At 39.3% G+C, this 25,919-nt stretch overlaps 1 protein-coding gene across 6 annotated transcripts in view; it reads right to left on the bottom strand.

The window, feature by feature from the left end:
• Window positions 1-25,919, bottom strand: part of rgs3a (regulator of G protein signaling 3a) — a 459,798-nt gene that overhangs the window by 111,080 nt on the left and 322,799 nt on the right. For all 6 annotated transcript variants that reach the window (XM_028809166.2, XM_051931938.1, XM_028809167.2 and 3 more), the window contains one exon: window positions 7,537-8,232. In XM_028809166.2, coding sequence (XP_028664999.2) covers window positions 7,537-8,232 — 696 coding nt within the window. The remainder of the gene's footprint in view (window positions 1-7,536; window positions 8,233-25,919) is intronic.

The raw sequence follows: 25,919 nt of genomic DNA, 5'->3' as shown, positions 1-25,919 counted from the left end.
TTGGAAAAACGCAGAGGTTCTGCCTCTACTCTGCACAGCACTCACAGTACCAGTGTACAGGCTGGCCATAATATCCAGCAACCTTGAGGGCATCCCGCAAAGTCTCAGGATGTCAAACAGGGCAGCTTGATCAACTGAGTCGAACGCTTTACGAAAAACGACAAAGGCCACAAAGAAACTCTGCCGATAATCACTTTTGTGCTCCATGAGAACCCTCAATGGCAGGATGCGGTCGATGATAGACTTCTTAGGCGTAAAACCAGACTGTTCTGGTCGCTGGTAGGTGAGCAAGTGATCACGGATCCTATTGAGGACGACCCTAGCAGGGACCTAACCCGGCACTGAGAGCAGTGTTATCCCCCTGTAGTTACATCACTTTTAATTTAATGCTTCGTACACAAAAAAAAAAAATCAGCATTTATTTTTTTTTTTAAATGAAGATAAAAACCAAACTAAATTGATTAATCGTGTATCACGCACATATATAATCAGACCTCAAAAATCCCTTTTCTATCTGACCAGGTTATTGTTATTTATTTTTTTTTTTTTTATAATTACGAGTTACTGCTTTGAAGGACAGTCGCTCGAAATCTTCCACTGGGGAAGCCTGCATTTCCCATCTGTCCCATTGCATGTGAACACAGCACAAGCTCACACTCACAAGTGACTACAGTGGATGGCATAAACAACCAAGATGTATATGATAATAACTCGTCACAGCATTGATGAAGACTGACAAGACGGGATCAGTGGTACTACAGACAACTGTTTTTTCCAGCCAGGCAAACCACCACCCTTGCCAAGAAGCTAACTGCTGATATGAAGACATTGGTGCTTGCAGGAAAAGGGTGTGTGGGTTTATGAGCACAAAATATTGTGACTGGTAATTAAACGATCCCTGTGAACCTCACTTCAGTAGCATGTGGAGGAGACATGTTTACATTAACAAAGTTTTAATTTAAGTTAATTAAGTTACAAATGTAATGTGTCTTATAAATGAAATGAATGAATGAAAAGTCATATTCTGGAATTCAGGAATATCTGGAGAATTATTTACAAGAATAGACTGATAGAACTTAAATGAAGCGCCCTTAACTAACAGTTACACACCGATTCATCTGAGTGCCACGGGATGCCCAATAATTAAAAATTGTTATGCACTCAATACTGTTTCAGTTTAGCCTGAACCCTGCTTTAGTTAACTATGGTGGGCTCCCTTGGTAGAGTGGTATAAATAAAAGACCCTTTAAATCACCCACAGCTTCAAGTGATCATTTAATAATGATCAAATCTCTGACACACGTCTTGATTGTAGGTAACAACTCACAGTCAGTGAGAGATTTAACACGTCTCACAACCGTGGCTCGAGACCACCTGAGCACACTTGCAACAACACTTAATAACCTGACTGACTCAGGACTGAGCATATTCCTAGGCTCCTATTCCTAAGCAAAAATGCACAAAATGTCATTCAGAAATGTTAATAGACAATTTGCAACTTGCTTTCAATTAAAGTTAAAGGAAATTCCTACATGTATAACATACAAATACAAATATTTCTTGCATGCTTTTCAGTTCTATTAAGTAATGGCAATGTCACAAACTGACTGCATAAAGAGAAATATATGCAAAAAGGTTTTGGATGATTGCATCAGAAAAAACAACAGGATGCACTTAATGACATGCAAGGTCCTGCTATCAAAGAAGACTATGCAGTACAGAATAGAAGTCCTTAGGGGATAGTGTGGCAAGATATTTTATCTAAATGTTAACATTATTTACTGTAATGGTTTAAAGTGTCTATGAAAGTTATATTATATAATACAAGGAGATTCACTCGCCTGAAAATTCTGTAATAACTCTCGCTAGGATGAAGAAGTCTGAACGAAACAATGTGCTCCTCAGTTATATGGAGCTTCGAACAAGCCCAGATGCCCCTTCGTTGCAGCGATAAGGTAGGCGCTAGACAGCCGTCACGACGTTTAACCTCAGTTTGCAACTTCTGGGAGCGTACTGCCCGTACCTCTTCACTCCGTCACTCGACTTCTCATCAGGATGGTGGTATTGAGCAGCGTGTCTTCATTGTGCGAACCTATTGGGGCACCAATTCGTTTAAGCGATGACAGGATCAACTGGATGATCGGGAGTTAACGGAAGTTTACTTCCAGCAATATGGAGCAACTTTGTCACACATTGGCAAGGAGCATGGCAGAAATTGAGTCCTTCTTCAGCAACAAGGTAATTTCAAAGGGGCTTTGGCCACCACGGTCACCGGATCTGACACCACCAGACTACTTCCTTTGGGGTATGCTCAAAGGAAAAGTTTATCGGAACAAGCCTCACACTGTGGAAGATTTGAAGGAAAACATCCAGCATGAAATTGCTACTATTCCCCCCCCCCCCAAATGCTTGCAGATACGTTCAGGAACACGGAGCAACGCGTCGAAATGTGTCTGGCAAACAACGGAAACCACTTCTAGCATCATATGTAATGCAATCGATTACCGTAATCCCTCACTATATCGCGCTTCGCCTTTCACGGCTTCACTCCATCGCGGATTTTATATGTAAGCATATTTAAATATATATCGCAGATTTTTTGCTGGTTCACGGATTTCTGCGGACAATGGGTCTTTTAATTTCTGGTACATGCTTCCTCAGTTGGTTTGCCCAGTTGATTTCATACAAGGGACGCTATTGGCAGATGGCTGAGAAGCTACCCAACTTACTTTTCTCTCTCTCTCTCTCTTGCGCTGACTTTCTCTGATCCTGACGTAGGGGGATTGAGCAGGGGGGCTGTTCGCACACCTAGACGATACGGACGCTTGTCTAAAAATGCTGAAAGATTATCTTCACGTTGCTACCTTCTGTGCAGCTGCTTTCTGAAGCGACATGCTGCACGGTGCTTCGCATACTTAAAAGCTCGAAGGGCACGTATTGATTTTTGATTGTTTGTTTTTCTCTGTCTCTCTCTCTCTGCTCCTGACGGAGGGGGTGTGAGCTGCCGCCTTCAACAGCTTTGTGCCGCGGTGCTTCGCATACTTAAAAGCCAAACAGCCCTATTGATTTGTTTGCTTTCCTCTCTCTGTCTGACATTATCTGCTCCTGACACGCACTCCTTTGAAGAGGAAGATATGTTTGCATTCTTTTAATTGTGAGACGGAACTGTCATCTCTGTCTTGTCATGGAGCACAGTTTAAACTTTTGAAAAAGAGACAAATGTTTGTTTGCAGTGTTTGAATAACGTTCCTGTCTCTCTACAACCTCCTGTGTTTCTGCGCAAATCTGTGACCCAAGCATGACAATATAAAAATAACCATATAAACATATGGTTTCTACTTCGCGGATTTTTTTATTTCGCGGGTGGCTCTGGAACGCAACCCCCGCGATGGAGGAGGGATTACTGTACACATACGTCAAGGTCTAAAGCGTATTTGTTTGGTTTAGTTAGCTTCACCCTAATGGGAGTTACAACAGAATATTCGGGGCCTCTTTTGAGTGTTTCTCCATATATTTTATTTGATGATTCATCAATGGATGACTGGTATAAAATGCAAAACCTGGAGTGTCTACATGTAGGTTAGTTGATTTCATATTCCTTCTTTTACGGCCACACTGACATGGAGGTTTTACCTTGCAACTTAGGAGGTCCTGGGTGTAAATTCCTGGGTGTAAATTCCAAACCAGTCTCTGTCTAAGCAGAGTTTGTACCGTGCCTGTTTGTCTGTGAATTTGTTTCAAATAATCTGAATTTCCCCTTGGGATTAATAAAGTATCTATCTATCTATCTGGTTTCATCTCATATCACAAAAGAAATGTGCATGACATTAACTGAGAGGTCGAATTTGGTCAAGTGACAGTGACTGTGTTTCTGTGCAGGTTCTCAAGCCCTGAAATGCTCAGTCTTAAAGAAAGAACAACTCAGTGACCTAGAGATATAACATTTCATAACACCATTTTATATCAACTCCTCTCTCACAGGGATGTAGACAAATGTAAGAAGTGCATGTTTGTTATATAGTAATGGATCAATTTTATTATACCTACTAATAATAGCAACAAGAATGAAAGAGGCAAGGAAACCACACACAAGCTGTGAAGCTTTCTGAGCAAGTCACTTAAACTGCTAATGCTTCATACCCATCCATCCATTTTCCAGACCTGCTTATCTAAAGCAGGGTCACAGGGAAGCTGGTGGCTTTCCCAGCAGGGCAGGGACAATCTCTAGACAAAGTGAAGACCTATTGCTGGGTGAACACACACACACACTCACAAACACATCAGCGGTCAATTTAGCATTGCCACCCACCTCATGAACATGTCTTTGGACTGTGGGAGGAGGAAACAGGAGCACTCAAAGCAAACCCATACGGACAAAGGGAGAACAAGCAAACTCCATGCAAGGAGAATCCAGGTCTCCTTGTTGCAGCAGTGCTACCACTGTGCTGCTGCTGCTGCTACATAGCCAGAAATGTAAAAATAACTGTAAAATGTGCTTGTGATTTGCATCACTTCACCGAAACCTCCTTCTTGCTCTAATAATAATCAGAAATCATTCTGCAGAGCTAAAGATGAAAGTATAAAAATGTGTTTACTCAGATGACCTAGAACAGGTCTGGTAGCCCACTCATACAACAACAACATCATTTATTTCTATAGCACATTGTCATACAAATAAGGTAGCTCAAAGTGCTTTACACGATGAAGAAAAGAAAAATAAAAGAAAGTAAGAATTAAAATAAGACAACATTAATTAACATAGAATAAGAGTAAGGTCCGATGGCCAGGGAGGACAGAAAAAAAAAAAAAAAAAAAAAAAAAAACTCAAGACGGCTGGAGAGAAAAATAAAATCTGCAGGGATACCAGGCCATGAGACCACCCAGCCCCCTCTGGGCATTCTACCTAACATCAATGAAACAGTCCTCTTTGTATTTAGGGTTCTCATGGAAGGACTTGATGATGATAGTCATGCAGACTTCTGGGTTTTAATCCATCATACTCTAATTTGAATTTCCCCTTGGGATTAATAAAGTATCTATCTATCTATCTATCTATCTATCTATCTATCTATCTATCTATCTATCTATCTATCTATCTATCTATCTATCTATGTAGTGCCTTTCCTTCCTATCTATCTATCTATCTATCTATCTATCTATCTATCTATCTATCTATCTATCTATCTATCTATCTATCTATCTATCTATCTATCTATCTATCTATCTATCTAGTGCCTTTCCTTCCTATCTATCTATCTATCTATCTATCTATCTATCTATCCTACTCTACTCCTTCAGACAGGCTTTCGCTAGGTTTTGGGAATAGCTGGATTAAAGCCACATATTGACTAACAGTCTCGTGACGAGAAGAGTCTAAATTTGAGTGACGGCATAAACTCATTAAATGCCGAAAACATGGTATTCTTAATAATAACAATAATAATAAGGATAGATTTTATTGCTGTGTTCAATGAAAACAGCTTTAAAGAGTTAATCTGCAGAAAAAACAAGATCTCTAAATGGTTTAAACAACATATTTAAATCATAAATAATTCTTTTGCGTCTTAAGAAAACGTCTCCTTTGTCCAACAGACAAATCACATTTGATTTAACAACTATTTGGAAACTAATCTGCACTGGCAATCGGAAGGTTGCTGGTTCGAATCCTGTAAATGCCAAAAAGGGACTCTGCTCTGTTGGGCCCTTAAGCAGCAATTGCTGAGCGCTTTGAGTAGTGAGAAAAGCATTATATACAGTAAATGCAAAGAATTATTATGAACACCGACAACTCACAAGGTCTTGTTCTGTTCCTTTTATTAAATAGGCTGTTATTTCAGCAAAAGGAGGTTCAACTAAATATTGATGGGATAATTCCTTTGGGGCGCCCAAATGTATGCACCTGATGATTTTTGTTTAAATGCACATTAAACTGGTTCTGTTGGTCCAATAAAAAATATTTCACTACTGAATGTTGCTGTTTCCATAAGCTATAAAATTTATTAAAATGAAGTTGCTGCTTTAAAAGTTAGCAAGTTATACATTGATACAGTGATTTTTTTTAATCAGGGGTGTCCAAAACTTTTACATAGCACTGTATTGACAGTGTTCATAATTATTAATAAATAATTCTTAATAATGTTATTCAGAGAATTCTTCAATAACATAATGTGTAGTTTAATGTGCTTTTAACTTGACATGTGACAAATTAATAAATGTGGCAAAAGAGGACCAAAGCATATAAAGGATAAACATCTGTAATAATAGAAATTAAAATACAAATATGAAAGTGCATAAAAGGAAGAAGAAGTAAACTACTGCTAAGGCTTTATTCTGTTCAAAGTTCTGAAATGTCTATTGGAAACTACTAAAACTATGAACACTCACAACTCACAAGGTGGTGTTCTGTCCCTACTGTTATACTTTTTGCACAGATGTAAGTAAGCGTTGTACCAAATCTCCAACGTACATATTTTTAAACATGCTGAAATAATTCATGAACTTATTAGAAATGCTTTATAGCAGTGAGAAATGACATTTTGTTAATTGGTGCTCTGATAACATTTTTTTCAAGTAAAAATAATAAGGTACCAAAACAGAAAGGCCTAGGCTGTAGAAGGAAAACAAAACAACCTTCTCCTGCCCCTAACATCACACACTCCTTCAAAGGAATGGAGAATTAGCGAAACATGCATCATCTTGCAAATGTTTGAGAAGCCAGGCTGATGATCAGTTGAGACTTTTGGCCTGTGTCCCGACTACAGTTAAGCCGCCCCTGCAGTGATGAGGCTGACTTCTGTGATGAAGCACTCAGAATGAGGAGTTCCTTCATTGATGGAGGATGCCCCTTCTCACACTGTGGACAGGAGAAGACCTCGTAACTTCCTCTCTAAGAGGAATCCCAATAATGACACCTACACCCCCGTCGGTCCTACCATTCCACCCAGACACTCTATTTTTTTCCCCACAGGTCATCAAATAGAATTTCTCAATTTTGCTGACCGATTTCTACACCAGAGCCTTTTTAGGTCTGAGTTGTGCCTTTGGAAATATATGTGGTGTGCATTTATGATACATTATATGATAGCACATTCATTAAAATGGTGCACATGACTAGCAGGATTGACCACCTCTTTGTCAAACATTTATATGCAAACTATGTCCTAAAAATGTGATCGGATAATTAATGATCCAGCTCACCCTCTGCATTATGAGTCATTATGAGTTCTGCTTTAGCAGTCTGGTAAGCAGAACAATTCTGTAATGCAGAATAGTGCACTGTCAGCAATTAGGCTGTTAAAAGGTGGAGAAGCAGAAAGTGAAAAGGACTAAGCAGAATAAAAAGCATCAGTGTACTGTACACACACTTTTTGTATACAACGAGCATTTTAACAGTTTTCTGTGGATTACTGTCTGAGATGCCTGAAACACACATTCTTAAATGAATTTCCCACCATGTAGTAACAAACTTCAGTTTGACTTTAATAAGTTGAGTAAAAATGCAAACCATTGCAAAAAAATAAATAAATCATAGCTTACCTTTCGCCCAGAAAAAAGAAGATATAGCTGATGCATTGAGCCTCCATTTTTGGCAAGTTCCTTTTTCAGAGTCTTTGGTGACGGGATAACCCAGCCGCTCTTTGTGCTTTCGTGTTCTAAGCAGTGGAGGGCATTGTCAGATGTAAAGCACTGAGACTTGGGCTCTTGTAACAAACTTCCCTCACTGTGTGTCCGGCGCCGCAAAGAATTCTGTACACTTAACGTACAGTGTTTCTCACAAGCAGACTGCTCAATCATGCTCCGGCGCTTGCTGTCACTACGTTCTAAGTAGTTTAACTCATTGTCTTCATCATCATCTTCCTCATCATCCTCTTCGTCCTCGTCATCATCCTCTTCTTCCTCTTCATCCTCCTCTGCTGCTCCATCTTGCATGAGCGGTATGGGGTCAAAATTTTGACTGAACATCGGGTCAAGTCTCACTTCAGGAATAACAAATGAAGCCCTGGAGACGTGATTATCATTTGAATTCTTCTCACTGGTTTCTCGGAGGCTTTCTGAGGCATTCTCTGTGCTTTCGGTGGGCTCTGTCATCAAGGGCAAGGTATCTGGACTCTTTCCGACATTTTCATAATCAGATTTCTCAGTCGAGGGTCCCTCTATGTTGCCTTCTGTCAATTTGACCCCCTCCTCCTCAGGAGCCATCTCGCCTGGCTCATCTGCCTTGGGCTCAAGCATCTGCAGAAAAGTAAACAAAAATGAAATTTTATTGCATTTCCTGTGGTAAACTGAGTTATAAAAGGCAAAAATGTCTAACAAAGTGGCAGAATTACTGGAGTAAAAGCATGTGTGCACTTAATGTGCCTCATAACTAAATGAATAAAAAACATGCTATAATTCCCCATTTAGGAAACATGTTTAGTATCACAGGCAATGTTCTCCTTTGCTTTGGGACTAAAAATCAACTGGAGACATCAGCTTCCCTAACAACCAATAATTAAGACATGAGCTTGGTGTTAGCAAAATCTTCAGAAGGTCATGAATGAACGTGCCTTTAATTAATCCAGGACAGTATATTTACTAAGGGAAAGGAAAGAAGCCCCCGGGATCAAATATTCCAGTGGTCTAAATATTTTGCACACAATAAAACTAAGAAACAAATCTGAGCTTTGTATGTCAAAACTACATAGAAGATACTGTAAATCAAAGTGGCTTAAAACTGCCAGAAATAAAAAGTCAGAAACGCAAAAATATAAATGTAAAGAGAATAATGACCCACTTTTTGACCCTTCCAAATCTGCTGGAATACAGAATAATTTTCTGGTAAGATCAGCTATTTTAATTACACAGAATTAATTACAAATAAACAAGGGAAAAATGAGCCTCATCGGTTTTGTGCTAAACTTAATGGACATTTCAGAACTTTAAATAGAATAATGGATTAGCACTAGTTTTAATTTTATGCAGAGTTGAACGCACTTTCATATTTGTATTTTAATTTCTATTGTTATAGATGTCTTTCCTTTACATGATTTGGTCCCGGTGTTAGTTATGCCAACTCTTGTGCCACATTTATTCAGCTGGCACATTTAGAGTTAAAAGCACATTATACTGCATATTTTGTTATTGAAATATACTCTCAATAACAATATTAAAATTATGAACACTGTAAATATTGTATATATTTACAAATTAAACAAAAAAAGTGTGCAAACTACATTGTAGAACACAGTGGGCACTGCCCATTTTGCTAGGCTTTAGTGGCAAACCGGGCCAGTTAAGAAAGCAGATTTAACAGGGATGTAGGCATCCTAATGCATAAAACTTTTACTTGAATTCCAAAGTAAATGACTAAACGCCAGCTTGTACCATGATCTGCCTGGACATCATCGAATAACAAAGGTGTAAATCAGAATTACACCGAAATCTCTTAAGAGGCACCTGTGCAGACAACTTGAATCAGAAAGTGTGAAATGGACACGAGCAAGGACAAAGGCCTTTAATTCAAGGAATGACAATTAGGATGGACAGAAGAACTCACCTAATAGAAGACACAGATTTAGTAACTGGAAGTGACTAATCCAATCAGGAGAAGGTTTAACCTTCCAGGAAAAGCACATGCACCCCCATCTCTCAAAGGAAGAAGAAAAAGAGAGGCAGACAATGAGGGGAAACAGAGAGAAGCTTGGGAATTAGGAATTAAATACACATTAATTAACGCTAGGACTCTTCTCAGGGACACACTGGGCACATTCTCCAAAATGACTTTCAAACTAAGAAACCATGAGGAGGTAAAAAGGTGAAATTCTCTTCTGTTGGTTGACCAGGAGCTGAAACCCAGTCTACCAAGCCAAAGCTGTGTGCCAATGGTCTGAAAAAGCTGAGAAGCCATTACTTCAAGGGAACCTCAGCATCTAATCTCTTGGGTCAGAATGTGTAATGCACTTTCCCTATGAAATGGCAAAAGGACAGCTGAAGGCAAGCTGAGGAAGCAGCAGCACAGCACTGACAAGGACCACACAGCAAAGAGGAAGAGCACACTGCGACACATCCAGAGTCCTCCACTTGAATCCGGACCAACAACAAAACAACTCCTCCACACGACATCGGTCATCATCGATAAAGACTTGGTATCGTACAACTATTTATATGTACCAAGATAAAGTAAAACCCTAAATAACCAGTAAACAGCCAGCCAATTTGTTATATGATTGACAGTCTTCTCTGTCTGCGTTCAGTCTTACAGATTATGTCAATAAATACTATACTCTATACGCATTTATCATACTTCTATAATCCTGTGTTTATCCGTAAAATCAAAAATTGCATTATTCTGTTCCTTAAAACAAGTGTTAACTGAATATAAAAACGTCTGAAGACATCCCAACAACAGAAAAAGGTAAGGTAAATAAAGTAGGAGCCTTGCCAAAAAGTGCGATGTGCATTCTTTCTCCGATGTAGAACCCTCATCATCATCTGAGTTCACGTCTGCTATAGCGCATCTTTATGTGAAAACAGCAGTGTCAGATCGGGGGGAGTGTGAACGTAACTGGGAGAATAAAACTGAATAAAAAAAAAAACCAACGCTAATCTTTACAAGTAACATACATTTATACCAGCGGTTACAGACTCAAATCAAATGTATGTTTTTATTCTAAAATAGTAAGAATAAGAGCAGCTCACTACTCAAAACGGAGTCGTTTGGAGTTGAACTCGTGACCCTTTGATTAGCAGTCGGCAATTCTTACCATTACACCACCAAAGTAATCACAGCGAGTACATGTCAATGTCGCACCCTAACACGGGTTCTTTTTTTGCAGTTATATTCTTGAATAAAAGCGCACTGGTTTAGTTATACTCGTAACTTTTGTGAAAGTGTTTATTTGATATTTGGACTTCAGGCTTTGCACATTATACACTTCCTGTCAACATTTTGTCAATTATTACTAAAACATGAAAAACGTTTCTGTTTTAATGATGTGTTTACATATATTGTTATAGACACGGAACACACATGAAATGCATGCGTTCCAAATAACGATATAGTATTTACTCTAGTCTATACAACTCTAAGCAACTGACACGCAGGTAAACAGACTTGAGCTGAGAAAACCTTATGTGGCATTGGGGGGATGTGATAGCAGGCTACTTGCTGCTAATTAACACATTTAAAAGACAAAAGATGCTGACGGGGAGGTGCAATTTCGTTGTTCCTTTGTAAAAGTGACAATGACAATAAAGACCTATCTATCTATCTGTCTATCAAAGGGATTTAAGGTGGGACGGATTTACAAGTTTTTTCGTAGGCTTTGGTAATTCTAGTGCTAAGGCCATGTCATATTACATGACATTTTCAGCTATTTTTAAATCGCAGACTTCACTTGCGTAATCTAAGAGAGTTGGAGGCCATCACAGCACGCTCCCATACCATATCCAGCAACTCAGCCCAACCAGTCTGCGACTCATCCTGACAAAATCAAATCTGTAAGTCGCAGGGGTGGGCTCTGTGTATACAAGAGCCGACAATCAATGAGTGCTCAGCCAGAAGTATAATGCATATAATGCAGCCATGAGGACTAAGGAACATGGGTGTTTTGGACCAGACAAACAGGAGACTCAGTCTGTCTGATGTCACTTGTTTTACATACTACAATAAAATGGAAAAAAAGGACAAAAAGGTCTGAGACTGCAGCAGAACTCACCATACTTTTAAAGCTGTTGTATAGGCACTGGCTTTGTCAGACAGTTACATCACTGGCTGCCAGAAAAAGCTGTGAGCTTGAGATATTTTGAAAACCTGATACTGTGCTGGAAAGTCATCATGTCGCCATCTGATCTGATGTACCCTGAGATTTCTAGTTACATAACCAGACATTCACCAGTGACAAGACCAGCAACTGTAGTTATCAAGTTTTCACATTCCCTCTGACTAGAAGCTCTGCAATGTGACATCGGCTTTATTGAAACAAAGATTTTGACACCACTCTGGCAGGATTCCTGGACAGCATGTAAGTCCATCTTACATCCCGTCAAGACCTCACACCAACTTAAGAGTCTTTAATTAACCTAAACTATATGTAGTACAAATGTGGGAAGATCCCCGAGTTGGGGGTTTGGAATGGTTACATAGACAATGGAAGAATGTGCAAATTCTTGGAATCAAACCCATGCTCCTGGTGGTGTGCCACTATATTGCTTTCTAGTTAATTTCAATGGTTCAAAATGTAGTCATACTCTCATAAATTTTAGAAACAGTATGATGAATAATTACAGCCATGGCTACGTTAACCCAGCAGTATCCTCAGCTGTATTCCACCCATCACCAGATGTTCTGACGCTTTTCACTTTGAGACATCCTTCAAGTGGAAGGTCCATAATGGTGTTCAGCAATGATGTGATGGTGGCTGGCTTCTCACGTCAGATCCAGTCAGTTTAATGCTCTTTTAGTCACCTTACACAAATTTCCTATAACTTTTTTTTTCCTTTTCCTTTTCCCAGCTGAGGTTACTCAGCATCTTCCACACAAAAACCTAATGTGAAAGCAATGCAACCAACTTCTACTGAGAACAATCATGTCGTCCAATCCTTTCTTTTGCTTTCCTCTTTACGCTCGGAGTACATGAACCACTTCCTCTTACAAGAGTTTTGATGTCTTGTTTCCCAAGGCACAGTCAGCTCAATAATGAATATTTTCTTCCTCTTGGGAGACCACAGTAATATATTGGGCCTGAACATTTTGAAATTCAAAAAAAGGAACAAGTGCCTCCTGTCCAGGTTGGCTCAGAATTTCCAGGGCTAGAGAAGCTATAGAAGCGACTCGGGTATTTTCAGCTCAGACTTTTCCAGTAATGATTGTTCTCGGCCAAATAAATCCACGCATCCCAGCTACAGTATATCTCTGTGCTTCAGTTTAACTTCCATGTCCCTTCACAGTTCTTGTAATGACTATGTCTTCCCTTAATTTGTAATTTTCAAAAACATATGCAATGGGGAGCCTTAACATTGCAATCTGTATGAAACTGGGAGGTAACCATAGCCGCCCACACAGACACCTGTTTATCGTCCTCTCCCAGCTCTCTAGCATCGAGACTGGAATATCAGATCTCATCAGTAGCTGCAATAACCTCGGCAGAAGGAAATGTTGCTAAACCCAAACCTTAAATTCTTCCGATAACCAAGAGAAGTCCATAAATTTTAGGGCTGTCTGAACCCGATTCTTGGTTCTTTTGATGCCTGCCTCATCACAACTGCCGGCAAGGTGAGATTCAATTTTAAAGATAGCTTTTAGTGAAGGTCAGGACAAAGGATGAATAACTGATACTATCATTAGCTTTGTGAACCAATTTATGCAGAAGCCCTGGAACATTCAAATTACTCTGCAAGGCCATACCTTAAAATAGTCACAGACCTGTTCTTGACAACCTTGTAGAAACTAATCTAAAATATGTATGTACCGATATTTTTTATGTTTAAAATATACATTTCTCATATTTTAATCTCAGTTTCTTACAGCTATTAAAGTTTTTTTCTGTATCTAAAATGATATAGACACAAATGGCACAAAGCTCAGAAATATGCATGTGGATGAGCCTGTGGTATCCTGATGATGGACTATCTGTCACACAGAGCACAGTTTGTGAGACTAAAGGAGTGTTTGAGCAGCACAAGGAAGAGGCCTGTGTCCTTATCTCTTCACTGTGTACACCTCAGACTTGAAATATAACAGCAGGTCAGATCACTTGCAGAAAGTCTCAGATGATTCTGCACTTATGGGATGTATTGATAAGGGGGGAGAGACAGAGGAGAGGAGTCAGGTGGAGAACTTTGAGAATTGTCTGCAACTTAACATCAGCAAAGCCAAGCAACTGCCTATTTACTTTCACTGCACCAAAGAGCCTTTGTGTCCAGTCACAATTCAAGTGAGTGGATGTGGAGGAGATGCACTTCTACAAGTACTTTGGGGTCCACATTAATGACAGGTTGGACTGATCTCGGAACACAGAGGAACTAGAGTAGGAAGGGCACAGCAGCCTCTGTTTCCTTAGGAGACTGCGTTCCTTTAATGTAGGAAGTGATATCCTTTATATCTTCAACAATTTTGTGATGGCCACTGTGGTTTGCTTTGCTATAGTTTGCTGGCTGGTAACAACATTTCAAGAGAGGCCCACCAAATAACAAACTAATTAAAAGGGCAGGCGCAGTTATGGGAAGCACTCTGGACCCCCTGGAGGTCTTAACAAAAGAGAAAATGAAAACAAAACTGAGTGCCATTATGAAAATAGCTGCACATCCTCTCCCTGAAACACTAACACTGAGGACTTTCAGCCAACAAATTATTCAGCAGAAGTGTGTTAAGAAACACTATAGGGGGCTCCTTTAAACCAACAGCAATACGCTTACATAATGCCTCACTGAGACTGCCATGTCAGAAGTTTTTCTTTCTTTTTAGTCATCCTGGCGTATGTATTATATATATATATATATATATATATATATATATATATGTATCTCCATCCATCCATTATCCAACCCGCTATATCCTAACCACAGGGTCACTGGGGTCTGCTGGAGCCAATCCCAGCTAACACAAGGCGCAAGGCAGGAAACAAACCCTGGGGAGGGCGCCAGCAGAGCTTCTGTAAAAAGCCAAATTTCATCATGTAGACCACTAAAGTTCTTTCTCTCTCTCTCTCTCTCTCTCTCTCTCTCTCTTTCTTTCTTTGCCTTTCATTGATTGTGTATTTATTTACAGTGTTACCAGAAATCAGGACAAAGGTCAGATTGGGAATTTCCTCATTGGACAGGCCAAGCTGGCCACTTACAATTCAAGAAAAGAAAAAGTTAAGCTAGATAGGCAATGAGACAAGGTAAGGATATTTCATGGCTTTTTTATTTCATGTGAAAGCCAGAGTTTATTTAGAATATAAATTCCACAAAATAACTGCAAATTAAATAACTTTTGTGAAAAGAAGGTGTGTTCAACAGGCAATTTGTAAACTTGAAGATACTGAGTTGATTTTTCTTGAAATGTGAGTTAGGTATTGTTTTCTTTTTGGGGTGAATTGGGTTTTTCTTTAGTTATGCTAATGTAATGATTTGTTGATTATCTTCTATATATATAAAATCCCTTTGTGCGTCCAGGTGTCCGTGTGTGGGTGTCTTCTGATGAAGTGCGCATGCGCGGGGCACGGTGCGATGCGCGATATTACTGTCAGAGAAAGTTAGAGGCGTTTTACGGAAATACAAACCAGTGTTACTGCGAGAGGAAATTAAAGGTACACAATACAGTGACGCATATTACAGCCACATACAAGCCAGTATTACTGTCAGAGGAGATTAAAGGCATATTACCTCCAGAGAAAATTAAAGGTATATTACGGACGTACAAGCCAGCGGACGTACAAGACGGCATCCTTCAATAAGGGTGCGCACAAAAAGGAGAGCCTCAAAAGGGCGACCTCAATTGGGCACAGCGAACAAAGGCGCGCGTAAATAAATATCTGCACTTTTGTTGCTCTTCACATATTCCAGAGCCATTTGAACTAAATTATCTACGAACGCCTTTATTCGCCGCGCTCAATTGAGGTCGCCCTTTTGAAGCTTGCCTTTTTGTGCGCACCCTTATTGAATAGAGCCGTACAAGACAGTATTACTGTCACAGAAAATTAAAGACACACAATACACGGTGGCAGCCCACGAAGAACGGTCAGCTCAGCAAGTAAACCTCAACAAAAGAAAGGCTGAAAGAAAGAAAAATACGACCAACAAAAAGAATGAGGTCAAAGTCCCTTGCCATTTAATATAGACTGTTCCTACTAATGTTTATGCACTACTGTTCTAGCGCCCGTTATTGTAACGGGCTAAATGACTAGTTGATTAATAAAGTAATCTTAAACTTGTTACTTCTTTCTTTCATTAAGAAACGCACTATATAAATGAAAAACACAGATGTGATTTATTGTTTCTTTTGAATCATTTCATTTACCTTCATATAAAAAAGAAAGACTAATCCAAATAGAATTTTTCAGAACATAGCTGAGCAGATATATATATATATATATATATATATATATATATATATATATATATGACTGAAATGCATACCCTAACTACACAGTGTGCCTTAATAAGAATGAAAACTATTACTGGCTCTGTCTATGACCCTTAGCCATGCAATCAGTTCTTAGATCCTTACACTGGCTCCCAGTTAAGTTTAGGGCAGATTCCAAAATCCTCCTTTTAACATATAAAGGCTTAAATGGCCACGGTTATGCTTACTTATCTGAGCTTATCACGATTTACAAATAAGAGCACACATTAAGATCTCAAGTCTGCTAACGATTCCAAGGATTAATAAACTAACACTGGGTGGTTGAGCTTGTAGTTACAGGACCCCCTAAACTGTGGAACAGTCTGCCTGCTACTATAAGAGATGCCCCATCAGTCTCAGCATTCAAATCCTGGCTGAAGACTCACTACTTCAGTTTAGCACACCCTGACTAGAGCTGCTGATCAACTGCACATACTGCATCTCTGTTGTTAGTCATTAGCACTAAAACAGAAGTAACATGATAGTTATAATTTGTTACTCACCCTCACCTATTCTGTTTCTCTTCTTGGTACTCAAATGTGGCAGTTGGTGCCACTTACCCACCTGTCAAGTTGTTTTGCCTGTCTAAGGTAAAGTCATCTCTGATGGAGGATTGCAGGAATCATTGGCTAGAGGGGTCCTTCCATCTGTTTGGTTGGCCCAATGGTGACTCAGCTGTGGAATGGCCAATAGGGGGAGGCAGCTTGGGAGGTCTCCAGAACTCTGAACAAATCCAAATCCTATTCTGTGATATCTTCTTCTGTTGAACTCTGCTCTGTACTTGTAATATTTCTATTCCACTATTATATTGTACTGAGGATTACTTGTGTTCTGTTCTTTGTATTGTATTGTACTTACCCACAGTATGCCCAACCAACCTGGAAAGGTGTCTCTCTTTGAACTGCCTTTTCCAAGGTTTCTTCCATTTTTCCCCTACTAGGTGTGTCTTTTTGGGAGTTTTTCTTTGTCTTCTTAGAGAGTCAAGGCTGGGGGGCCGTCAAAAGGCAGGGCCTGTTAAAGCCCATTACGGCACTTCTTGTGTGATTTTGGGCCATACAAAACTAAATTGTATTGTATTGTATTTAATTTACCAGGATTTCAAATGCAGAAATAAGGAAAAGGCTGTAGTGTGATTTGTAAATTATTATGGATGAGTGTCAACTGACCTGGTCAAAGTAAAACTGAATTTCAGAGCTTCTTAATCTTAATATTTTTAGACACTTTATGGAATATTATGGAAAACAAACATTCTTGATTTACATTTCTGCCCAGCAGGCATATTTACATAATAATATAATTAAACATAGCTAATAGCTGAAGTATACAGTATACACTATGTTGTGTCAGACACAAAATGGAAACGCAAATTACTGAAATATATATTTTTGCAAAATAAAAAAATGACTTCAGTATTTAGAACAATTAAATCTTAAAAGCGAGCTGTTCCTCATAAATTACATTTTACAAATGTTTCCTATTGATAGTTTTAAAACTGGACAACTGACTTTATAAAAACAACCTTTCCTTAATCTTAAACTTGTGAACTGCCCTTCTTGTAAGCAGGACAATGACTATGCTGTGCGAATACATCCATTGGTAAATCATTTGCTGCTAAGCCAGTCCGTGTTTTTCTCTTAAGACTACACAGTCTGCCTCCCAGCACTATTTTTTACACAACTTAAATGACAAGTTCATAACTGAAGGTTATCTGATCCTCCCTTATAAAAGTGCTGTTTTCACAAGGTCATATTATGCAACATTAGCAGAAAAATGAAGATTGTGCAACCACCAGATCTGGTCAAGCAGGAGGGGTCTATGGATGCAAAGATGTGCTTGTTACATTAATTGGTATAATTTTACTGTATGGATGGCTGTGTGAGTGTACCATGCAAGAAACAGATGCTTCATCCAGGACTGGTTGCCAACTTGCTTGTGATTCAGCTGGCAAAGGTTCCAGTCGCTCAGTGCCATAGTGAACTGGATCAAGTGGGTTAATGACAGATAGTTAACAACTCCCTTTTGATTTTTAATACATTTGTAAACCTCTCTGAAAACATGTTTATACTTTGTCATTATGGGCTATTGAGTCCAGAGTCATGGGCAAAAATGGCAAATGTGTCCATTTAAAATGAAATCTACAACACAACAAAGTGTGCAGAAAACAAAGGTGTCTACATCTCCTGTACATGTAAGTGTATGTGGTGCCAAAGTTAATTTCAGTTTTTTCTTTTTTAATTTTGACACATGCATTTAAATATGATAAGAAAGTTTTAAAAAATTAAATTCATGGAAGTTCTCTTTTGATGTACAGCAAGTACAATGTCACCAAAACCACAAACAAAAACAAAGTACTGATTTTCAAACACAAACATGTCACTCTCTAGTCAAATAATGTCACATCACTACCAGCTCTTCTTGCTCTAGCCAGCTGATGTTACTGCAGCATGCTTCAGCATAAACACGGACATTCCCAGTAGTCAGTTACTTGACAACAAAACAATCCGTTTCTTTCCATTGCTCTCTCAAAGGGAAAACATAAGATGAGCAAGAAAACCCAAACAACTGGTGTGGCAGAAAATTAGAAGGGAAAAATGTCTGAAGTATGACGCATGCAAATACGTAATTTATGGAGAAAGAGAAAAATAAATTAGGCTAAAATCATAATAAACAATTACAAATGACTAAGTAACATTTACTGTATGAAAACTTAATAATTAAAATGGGGTGACTTTGAACATGAGATGCTCTTTTACTATTTATACTGGTACTCAGCCTGCCACCTTCCACTCCCAGTAAAGATTCCTTTGGTCATTAGTGACCCCACGGCAATTACTGGGATCTTTCAAACTTCACTTTTGTGGAAGCTTTGTCTCTGTTCAATGATCGTACTCTGTTATTCGGTTCCAGTATGGTGTCTGGATACTTGGTGTCTTACTGGCAACTACATCCCAGCACCTTCCACAAACATGGACACAGCACAAGTCTCAGCGATCTGAACACTTTACCTCTGTAGTAGGCTGCTCTACATTAACCAGAGACGCATGCTCTAGTCATTTCAGCTTTGAGATGCTCAAATCGAGCTCAATCACAGACAATTCTTTTTTGTTTTGCTGGCTTTGCTTTTTTACATCTTTCCTTGGTAAGTGATGTTCTTATGAGCCATACCACATGCACTTCATAAGAGGTCATCCACCTGAAGCCATTAATGTTCTTACCTGGGCAGTACACTTAGATTGGAGACCATCTTAGCTTGACTAGAATCCACTTGTGGCAAACTGATACGATTGGACACCATTTAGAAAGGCTGTGTACATAAGGTCCGCAATTCACACTGCACGTCAGGATTAAAAAAAACAAAACAAAAAAAAAAACAAGCCATGACGTCCTAGGAATTCTCTGCAGACCTCTGATCAAATTATGGTGAGGCACAGGACAAGGGGATAAAAACATTTCTAGAGCTTTGAGTGTTCTCAGGAGCACAGTGGCCTAATTGAGAAATAGAAGAAGATTGGAACCACCAGGAGTTGGTCATCTGCCCCACAAACTGAATAACTAAGCAAGAAAGGTCTTGGTGAGGGAGGTGACCGATAACCCAATGGTCACTGTAACAGAGTTTCAAGAAGTACTATGTTGAGATGAGAGAACCTGTTGGAAGGATAGCCACCTCTCCAATAATCGGGCATTTATTTTAGCGTGGCTAGACCGAAACAATACTTGAGTGAAAATTCATATGACAGCCTGTTTGGAGGTTGCCAAGGAGGTAAAAGATTCTCTGGCCTGATGAGACAAAGACTGAACCCTTTGGGCAGAACTTCAAGTATTAAGTCTGGCACTGCTTATCACCTGCCTAGTACCATCCCTATGGTGAAGCAAGGTGGTGGAAGCATCATGTTATTTGGTGTACTTCTCACTGTCAGATACAGCAAGAATGGCCAGAATTGAGGGTGGGGTGAATGCAGCCAAATACAGGGAGACCCTTGAAGGAAATCTGCTCCGGAGTGCATGCCCCCTCAGACTGGGGCGAAAATTCACCTTTTAGCACAATAATGGCCTGAAGCATGCAGCCAATTCAACACTGCAGTGGCTGTGGGACAAGTCTGTGACTGTCCTTGAGTGGACCAACCAAAGCCCACACTTAAACCCCATAGAACAGCAACAACAACAATATTTATTTCTATAGCACATTTTCATACAAATGATGTAGGTCAAAGTGCATGACAAGATGAAGAACGAGAGAAAAGATTAAATATAAAAAATAAAATTAGGCAGTACTAATTAACATAGAATAAAAGTAAGGTCCGATGGCCAGGGAGGACAGAAAAAACAAAAAAAAAAAAACTCCAGATGGCTACAGAAAAAAAAACAAATTCTGCAGGGGTTCTGAGGCCACGAGACCACCCAGCCCCCTCTAGGCATTCTACCTAACATCAATGACCTCAATCAGTCCTCATGGTATTCAGTGTTCACATGGAAGAACTTGATGAAGATGGTCATGTGGATTTCTGGCCATCAATGTAGGGACAGCACGGTACTTTGATTGGAACATCCATGGAGAGACATGAAGATAGCAGTTCATTTATGGTTCTCATCCAATTTAGCGGATCTGCTAGGAAAACTGGATAAAATGGCTAAATCCTAAAAACTTGTTGAGAGTTCACAAGAAAATTGCACAAGAAGCCTCAAAGCTGTACTTGCTGCCAAAGGAGCTTCAGAAAGTGCTGATTTAAGACTCTAAATACTTATTTCAATAAGACATTTCAGTTTTTGATTTTTAAAAACATTTTTCTGGAAACAAGTTTTAACTTTGTCATTCTGGGCTATTGAGAGAAGTTAGTAGGGTTTTGTACCATGATAGCCATTATGGACGCAATGAGAAGTCAAGTAAATTACATCTTGCCTGATGAAGGGGCCTTAGCTGCCTTGAAAGCTCACATATTGTAATATAATGTCCAGGCATCAACTTTTGCTCCTCTGTGTTTACTTGAATATTGTGGGAATGTAATGAGGAGTCAAGCAAAATGACACCTTTTATTGGCTAACTAAAAAGATTACAATATGCAAGCATCCGAGGCACATCAGGCTCCTTCTTCAGGCTAGATGTAATATTATGCAGCCCGCCACATCATCCTACATGACCGGTTTGGCGGTGAATAAGTGATGGTCTGGAGAAGAAATCCATGGGTTGGGGTCACATGGACCTCTTCGTGCTGGACAAGGTTTATCCTGACTGATGCTATGGAATCCTCAGAGTCATCATCAGATCTTATGCTGGTACAGTAGGCCCTGGGTTCTTCTTGGTGCAGGACAAGGCCCAAACTTCATGTGGCCAGAGTGTACAGGCAATTCCGGGATGATGAAGGCATTGATGACACTGACTGGACACACGTCCCACAGCTCACGCATGTATAACGGCCCATCTCTAGGAATCTACTCCAGGACGTATGGATGGGCTATCCTGGAGGAGCTGAACTACCTGTGCAAACTGAATCAGCTGCAGGTACTGCTTCATGCTGCCAGTAGTGACAAGGACAGTAGCAAAACACAAAACTAGAGAAGAATCAGTCAGGAAAGAGAAGGAGAGAGCAATTGTCTGTGGCCACCATTCCCTTCTTGTGGGGTTGTCTTGCCGTTGCCTCTCCAGTGTGCCTGTTGTCACTTTTGTTTGCACCAAAGCAGGTGAAGTTGATTCATAATTTTTATTAAAATGTATTAATACCCTTACTCTTATCATTTCTTCATTGACCCCAAAACACAGAAACTGGGAAATAACAGCTCACTTAATTAGGCTAGGAGTCCAATTAAAAACAGAAGATGGTTGGAACAAAAACCTGCAGCCCCAGGGGGTCCACAGGACCAAGTTTGGCAGCCACTGCTCTAAGCTAAAGAAGATTACGTGCAAACCCAGAAAGGAAAGCCAGAAAGTGCAGCACACATGAATGCAACTTACATTTTATTTTAAATATATAACTGACTAGCGATTGGCAGGTTACACACTGATCTGCCGATTACACATAATGAGCAAAAACTGCTCATTTTTGAACCACTGCCAAAAAATTGTACATCACTAGAGACACAGGCCAAAAAGCAATTGGCAATAGCCTCAAAATGGCGGCCAATGGTAATTTGGCAACCGTTCTTGTCAAGCCCTATCCCTCCTGATTCAGTCTTCACTTAAAAGCTGCTGCCGCCTTGTGCAGTCCACACATCCGACAAGTCTTTGGGAAGAGTGGATGAAAACTAGAGTTCCAGGAGGAAAGTCCACACAAAAAAAGGGAAGGAATATGCAAACTTCATACGGACAATGAGCGGGTGCAAGTTTTGGGACCTGAACACTGGATCCATAATAATAATAATTCTTTGCATTTATATAGCACTTTTCTCACTACTCAAAGCGCTCAGCAATTGCAGGTTAAGGACCTTGCTGAAGGGCCCAACAGAGCAGAGTCCCTATTGGCATTTATGGGATTCGAACCGGCAACCTTCCGATTGCCAGTGCAGATCCCTAGCCTCAGAGCCACATCATCCATGATGCAGTAGCACTACTTGCTGTATCACCATATAGCTCTGCTATAAATATCTTCAAGCAAATGTTAATCTACTTAAAAACACTCAACCATTGAATTATTTCTTTGCCACTATAGCAAGGCATTCCTAGGGAAGTGCTGTAAATACAGCACACTGAAACTTTACGATTCCAAATGATGTTAGGAAACAGCCCAGCTGTCATGGCCGGGTTTGACAATTTCAGCACTCCAGCTGTAAAAACAAATGTCCATGAAATAAAGAAAGGCAGAAAGGCAGAATAGAAAAATACATAAATTAAATTGACGGTTCAAAATAAGATCTTAAAAAAAGCCCACTCTCAGTAAACCAAAGAATAATTACATGGACATAAAAATGAAAATATGCATTAACAGCCACTTTATGAAATAAGCATATAAAAATTATTAAAAGTATTTTAAGTGATACCTACTTCTCCAAAATATAATTCAAATTTATTTAAACATTTATTTATTACTTATGCTGTATAAAGCAGTTCTTTCACTGGAAACTGCTAAAGCTGAACACCCCGACACTGCCCATGTAACTTTAGACCATTTATAAAGTATTTAATGTCATGCCGCTAGAGTCACTGGCACTAAAAATAAAAGGTACTCAGCAAGAATACATTACTGTTTATAAGTCAAGTGCAACTTTGCCAAGAAGCTCTATAAAACTCTGGGGGTCACAAACTAATAAACCTGAGGGAGACAAAGAGCCACAGATAGTTTTAAAAGCTACATTAAGTATAAAGTGCCCGCTTGTACATATTTGCTTTTAATGGGGTTTAAAAATGTTGACCAAGATCCACTGAAATAATAAAGAATAATGATGGGTTTTAAATAAATGTAAATGCAACTTGTCCTCTAAATGTTCTTTGATAGCTTGCATCACTAGATTGACTTTAAATGGATGCACATGTGGTCTGGGTGATGTTACGTTCAAATAACAATTTGTGATATGAAATATATATTGGTTTCCTATAAATGGTGCAACTATCATCAGAGTAGCGGGAAATAATTTATTTTAATGCAACCAAAAATACCATGAGACACCCACAAGGAACTGTAACGAAGTACAAATAACTATAATTAACATTGGCCAATAACACAGAAAACATTATATATAACTCAGATGGATAAACTAAAACAATACAAACTGGAACTCCAACACTTTATATCTTTCTTAAAATCAATATTAGGTATTCTGAACAATTCTTTCCATAAATTCTTCAGCTGGGGACTTCATCCCGAGACAAAGGGTTCCAGCTGCAGCTCCCAGATTAATCAGATTTTTAAAAATGGATGGATATTATCACAAAACTCAATAAATCATGCAAACGGGGAAACAGGGCAAATGAAGAATGCTATTCATATGTGACTTAAGTGAACATGAATGTTTCCACATTTATTCCTAGACAAGATTTTTACTTATCCTGGGGGATTGCAGTAGAACAAACTCGTACAATACGTACTCTACTATAATTTATAGGCAGAAGAAGAGGGAAAATGATCTCATTTCTCATTTAATATAAATTACTTTGCTTAGTGCCCTGCTTTCTCACTTTGCCATGTGCTACCTGAAGCACATTGTCTAAGAATTTCAGAAGGGGTGAGTGAGCTCATTACTTACAACACTCAGAACTACAAATAAATAAATAAATAAAACACAGTTCACAAAGGACTACATTGTCAAATTCCACAAATTTCTGGTGGCATTTAATCCTGAATAATCAGGAAGGGTCAGGAGTTATATTTCATTCACTTGTAAGAAAAAGATAAAAAAAGGAAATCTTTGTCAAAAATATACTAGAAATAAAAGGCCCTAAACTGTAATGATCAGCCACTTTTCACATTTAATTAATCATAAACTTTTAAAGTGCCTGAATGTAATTATAAAAAGCCACCACATGGCACTAAAGGAGAGTAACATAAACACTTAACATTTTGAATAAACTTGCAGAAAGCAAAAGCATGATAAATATCACTTTAAAGGATAAAGAATAAGGAGGCTGCAATTTAGTGCTACTTTATCAATTAACTTCTGGAGTATTTGTTGCATTTTTAAAAGTGTTGCCCACTCCTGACTAAAAACTGTAAGAAATTTAAATCTGATTTTACGTTTGATAAGTCAAAAATGCTACTCGTTATCATATCCAACCTTAAAGACATAAGAGCAGCTCACCGGATCTTCGTAAAAAACAACCTGACTATAACAACACACGGGCCAACCTCCTTCATTAGATTAGTGACACAATGTCAATTGAGAACTTCTATACGTGAGTATGTTTTTTTTTGTTTTTGTTCTTTATTTTGCCTTATACAATTTCTTGTATTAGGAATTTGTTAGTTTTCGCATACCCCTTGGGGTCAGAGCGCAGGGTCAGCCATTGTACAGCGCCCCTGGAGCAATTACAGGTTAAGGGTCTTGCTCAAGGGCCCAGCAGAGTAGGATCTCTTTTGGCAGTGACGGGGATTCGAACCGGCAACCTTCGGGATACCAGCGCAGATCCTTAGCCTCAGAGCCACCACTCCTCCCTAAAGAGGAGTAAGAGCTAATTATAGAAGATGTGCTCTACAGGTTATGGATCCATTTTTCCTGAGCATTTTTTGAGATTAAACTTTTAAAATTATAAATGCTACACAAAGTAGTAATACTTTCCCACTCCAGCCCTGTGAAGTGAATACAGATTATTAGTAACCCCTGTACACCTGCTTATCCATGTAAGTATCTAATCAGCCAATCACATGGAACATGCAAATACAGGTCAGGAGCTTCAGTTAAAGTTAAAGAACTGGGAAAAAATGTGACCTGAGTGGTTTCAACCATGGAAGGCAAGAGCTGATTTCCTGAGATTTTCCCACCCAACAGTCTCCAGAGTTTACTCAGAATGGTGCAAAAAAAAAAAAAAACATCCAATAGGCGACAGTCCTAATAGGGAGAGAAATGCTGTTGATGAGTAAGGTCAGGCGAGAATGGCCGGACTGGTTTGAGCTGACCGAATAGCTTTGGTAACTCAGATAACCACTCTGTACAACTGGGTTGAGCAGAAAAGCAGCTCAGAATGCACAACACGTCAAACCTTGAGGTGGATGGGCTGCAACAGCAGAAGATCACAGTCAAGAACATAAAGCTGGGGCTGCAGTGGGTTGCAGGCTCACCACAATTAGGCAGCTGAAAATGTGGAAAAATGCAGCCTGGTCTGATAAATCATGATTTCTGCTAGGGCACACAGATGGTAGGATCCGAATTTGGCGGCGACAACATGAACCCGTGTACCCAACCTGCCTTGTGT

Source organism: Erpetoichthys calabaricus, chromosome 9, assembly GCF_900747795.2.
Source record: "Erpetoichthys calabaricus chromosome 9, fErpCal1.3, whole genome shotgun sequence".
NCBI classification, from domain to species: Eukaryota; Metazoa; Chordata; class Cladistia; order Polypteriformes; family Polypteridae; genus Erpetoichthys; species Erpetoichthys calabaricus.
The sequence above is the reverse complement of the archived record's forward strand: the minus strand, read 5'-3'. Positions and strand labels throughout refer to the sequence as shown.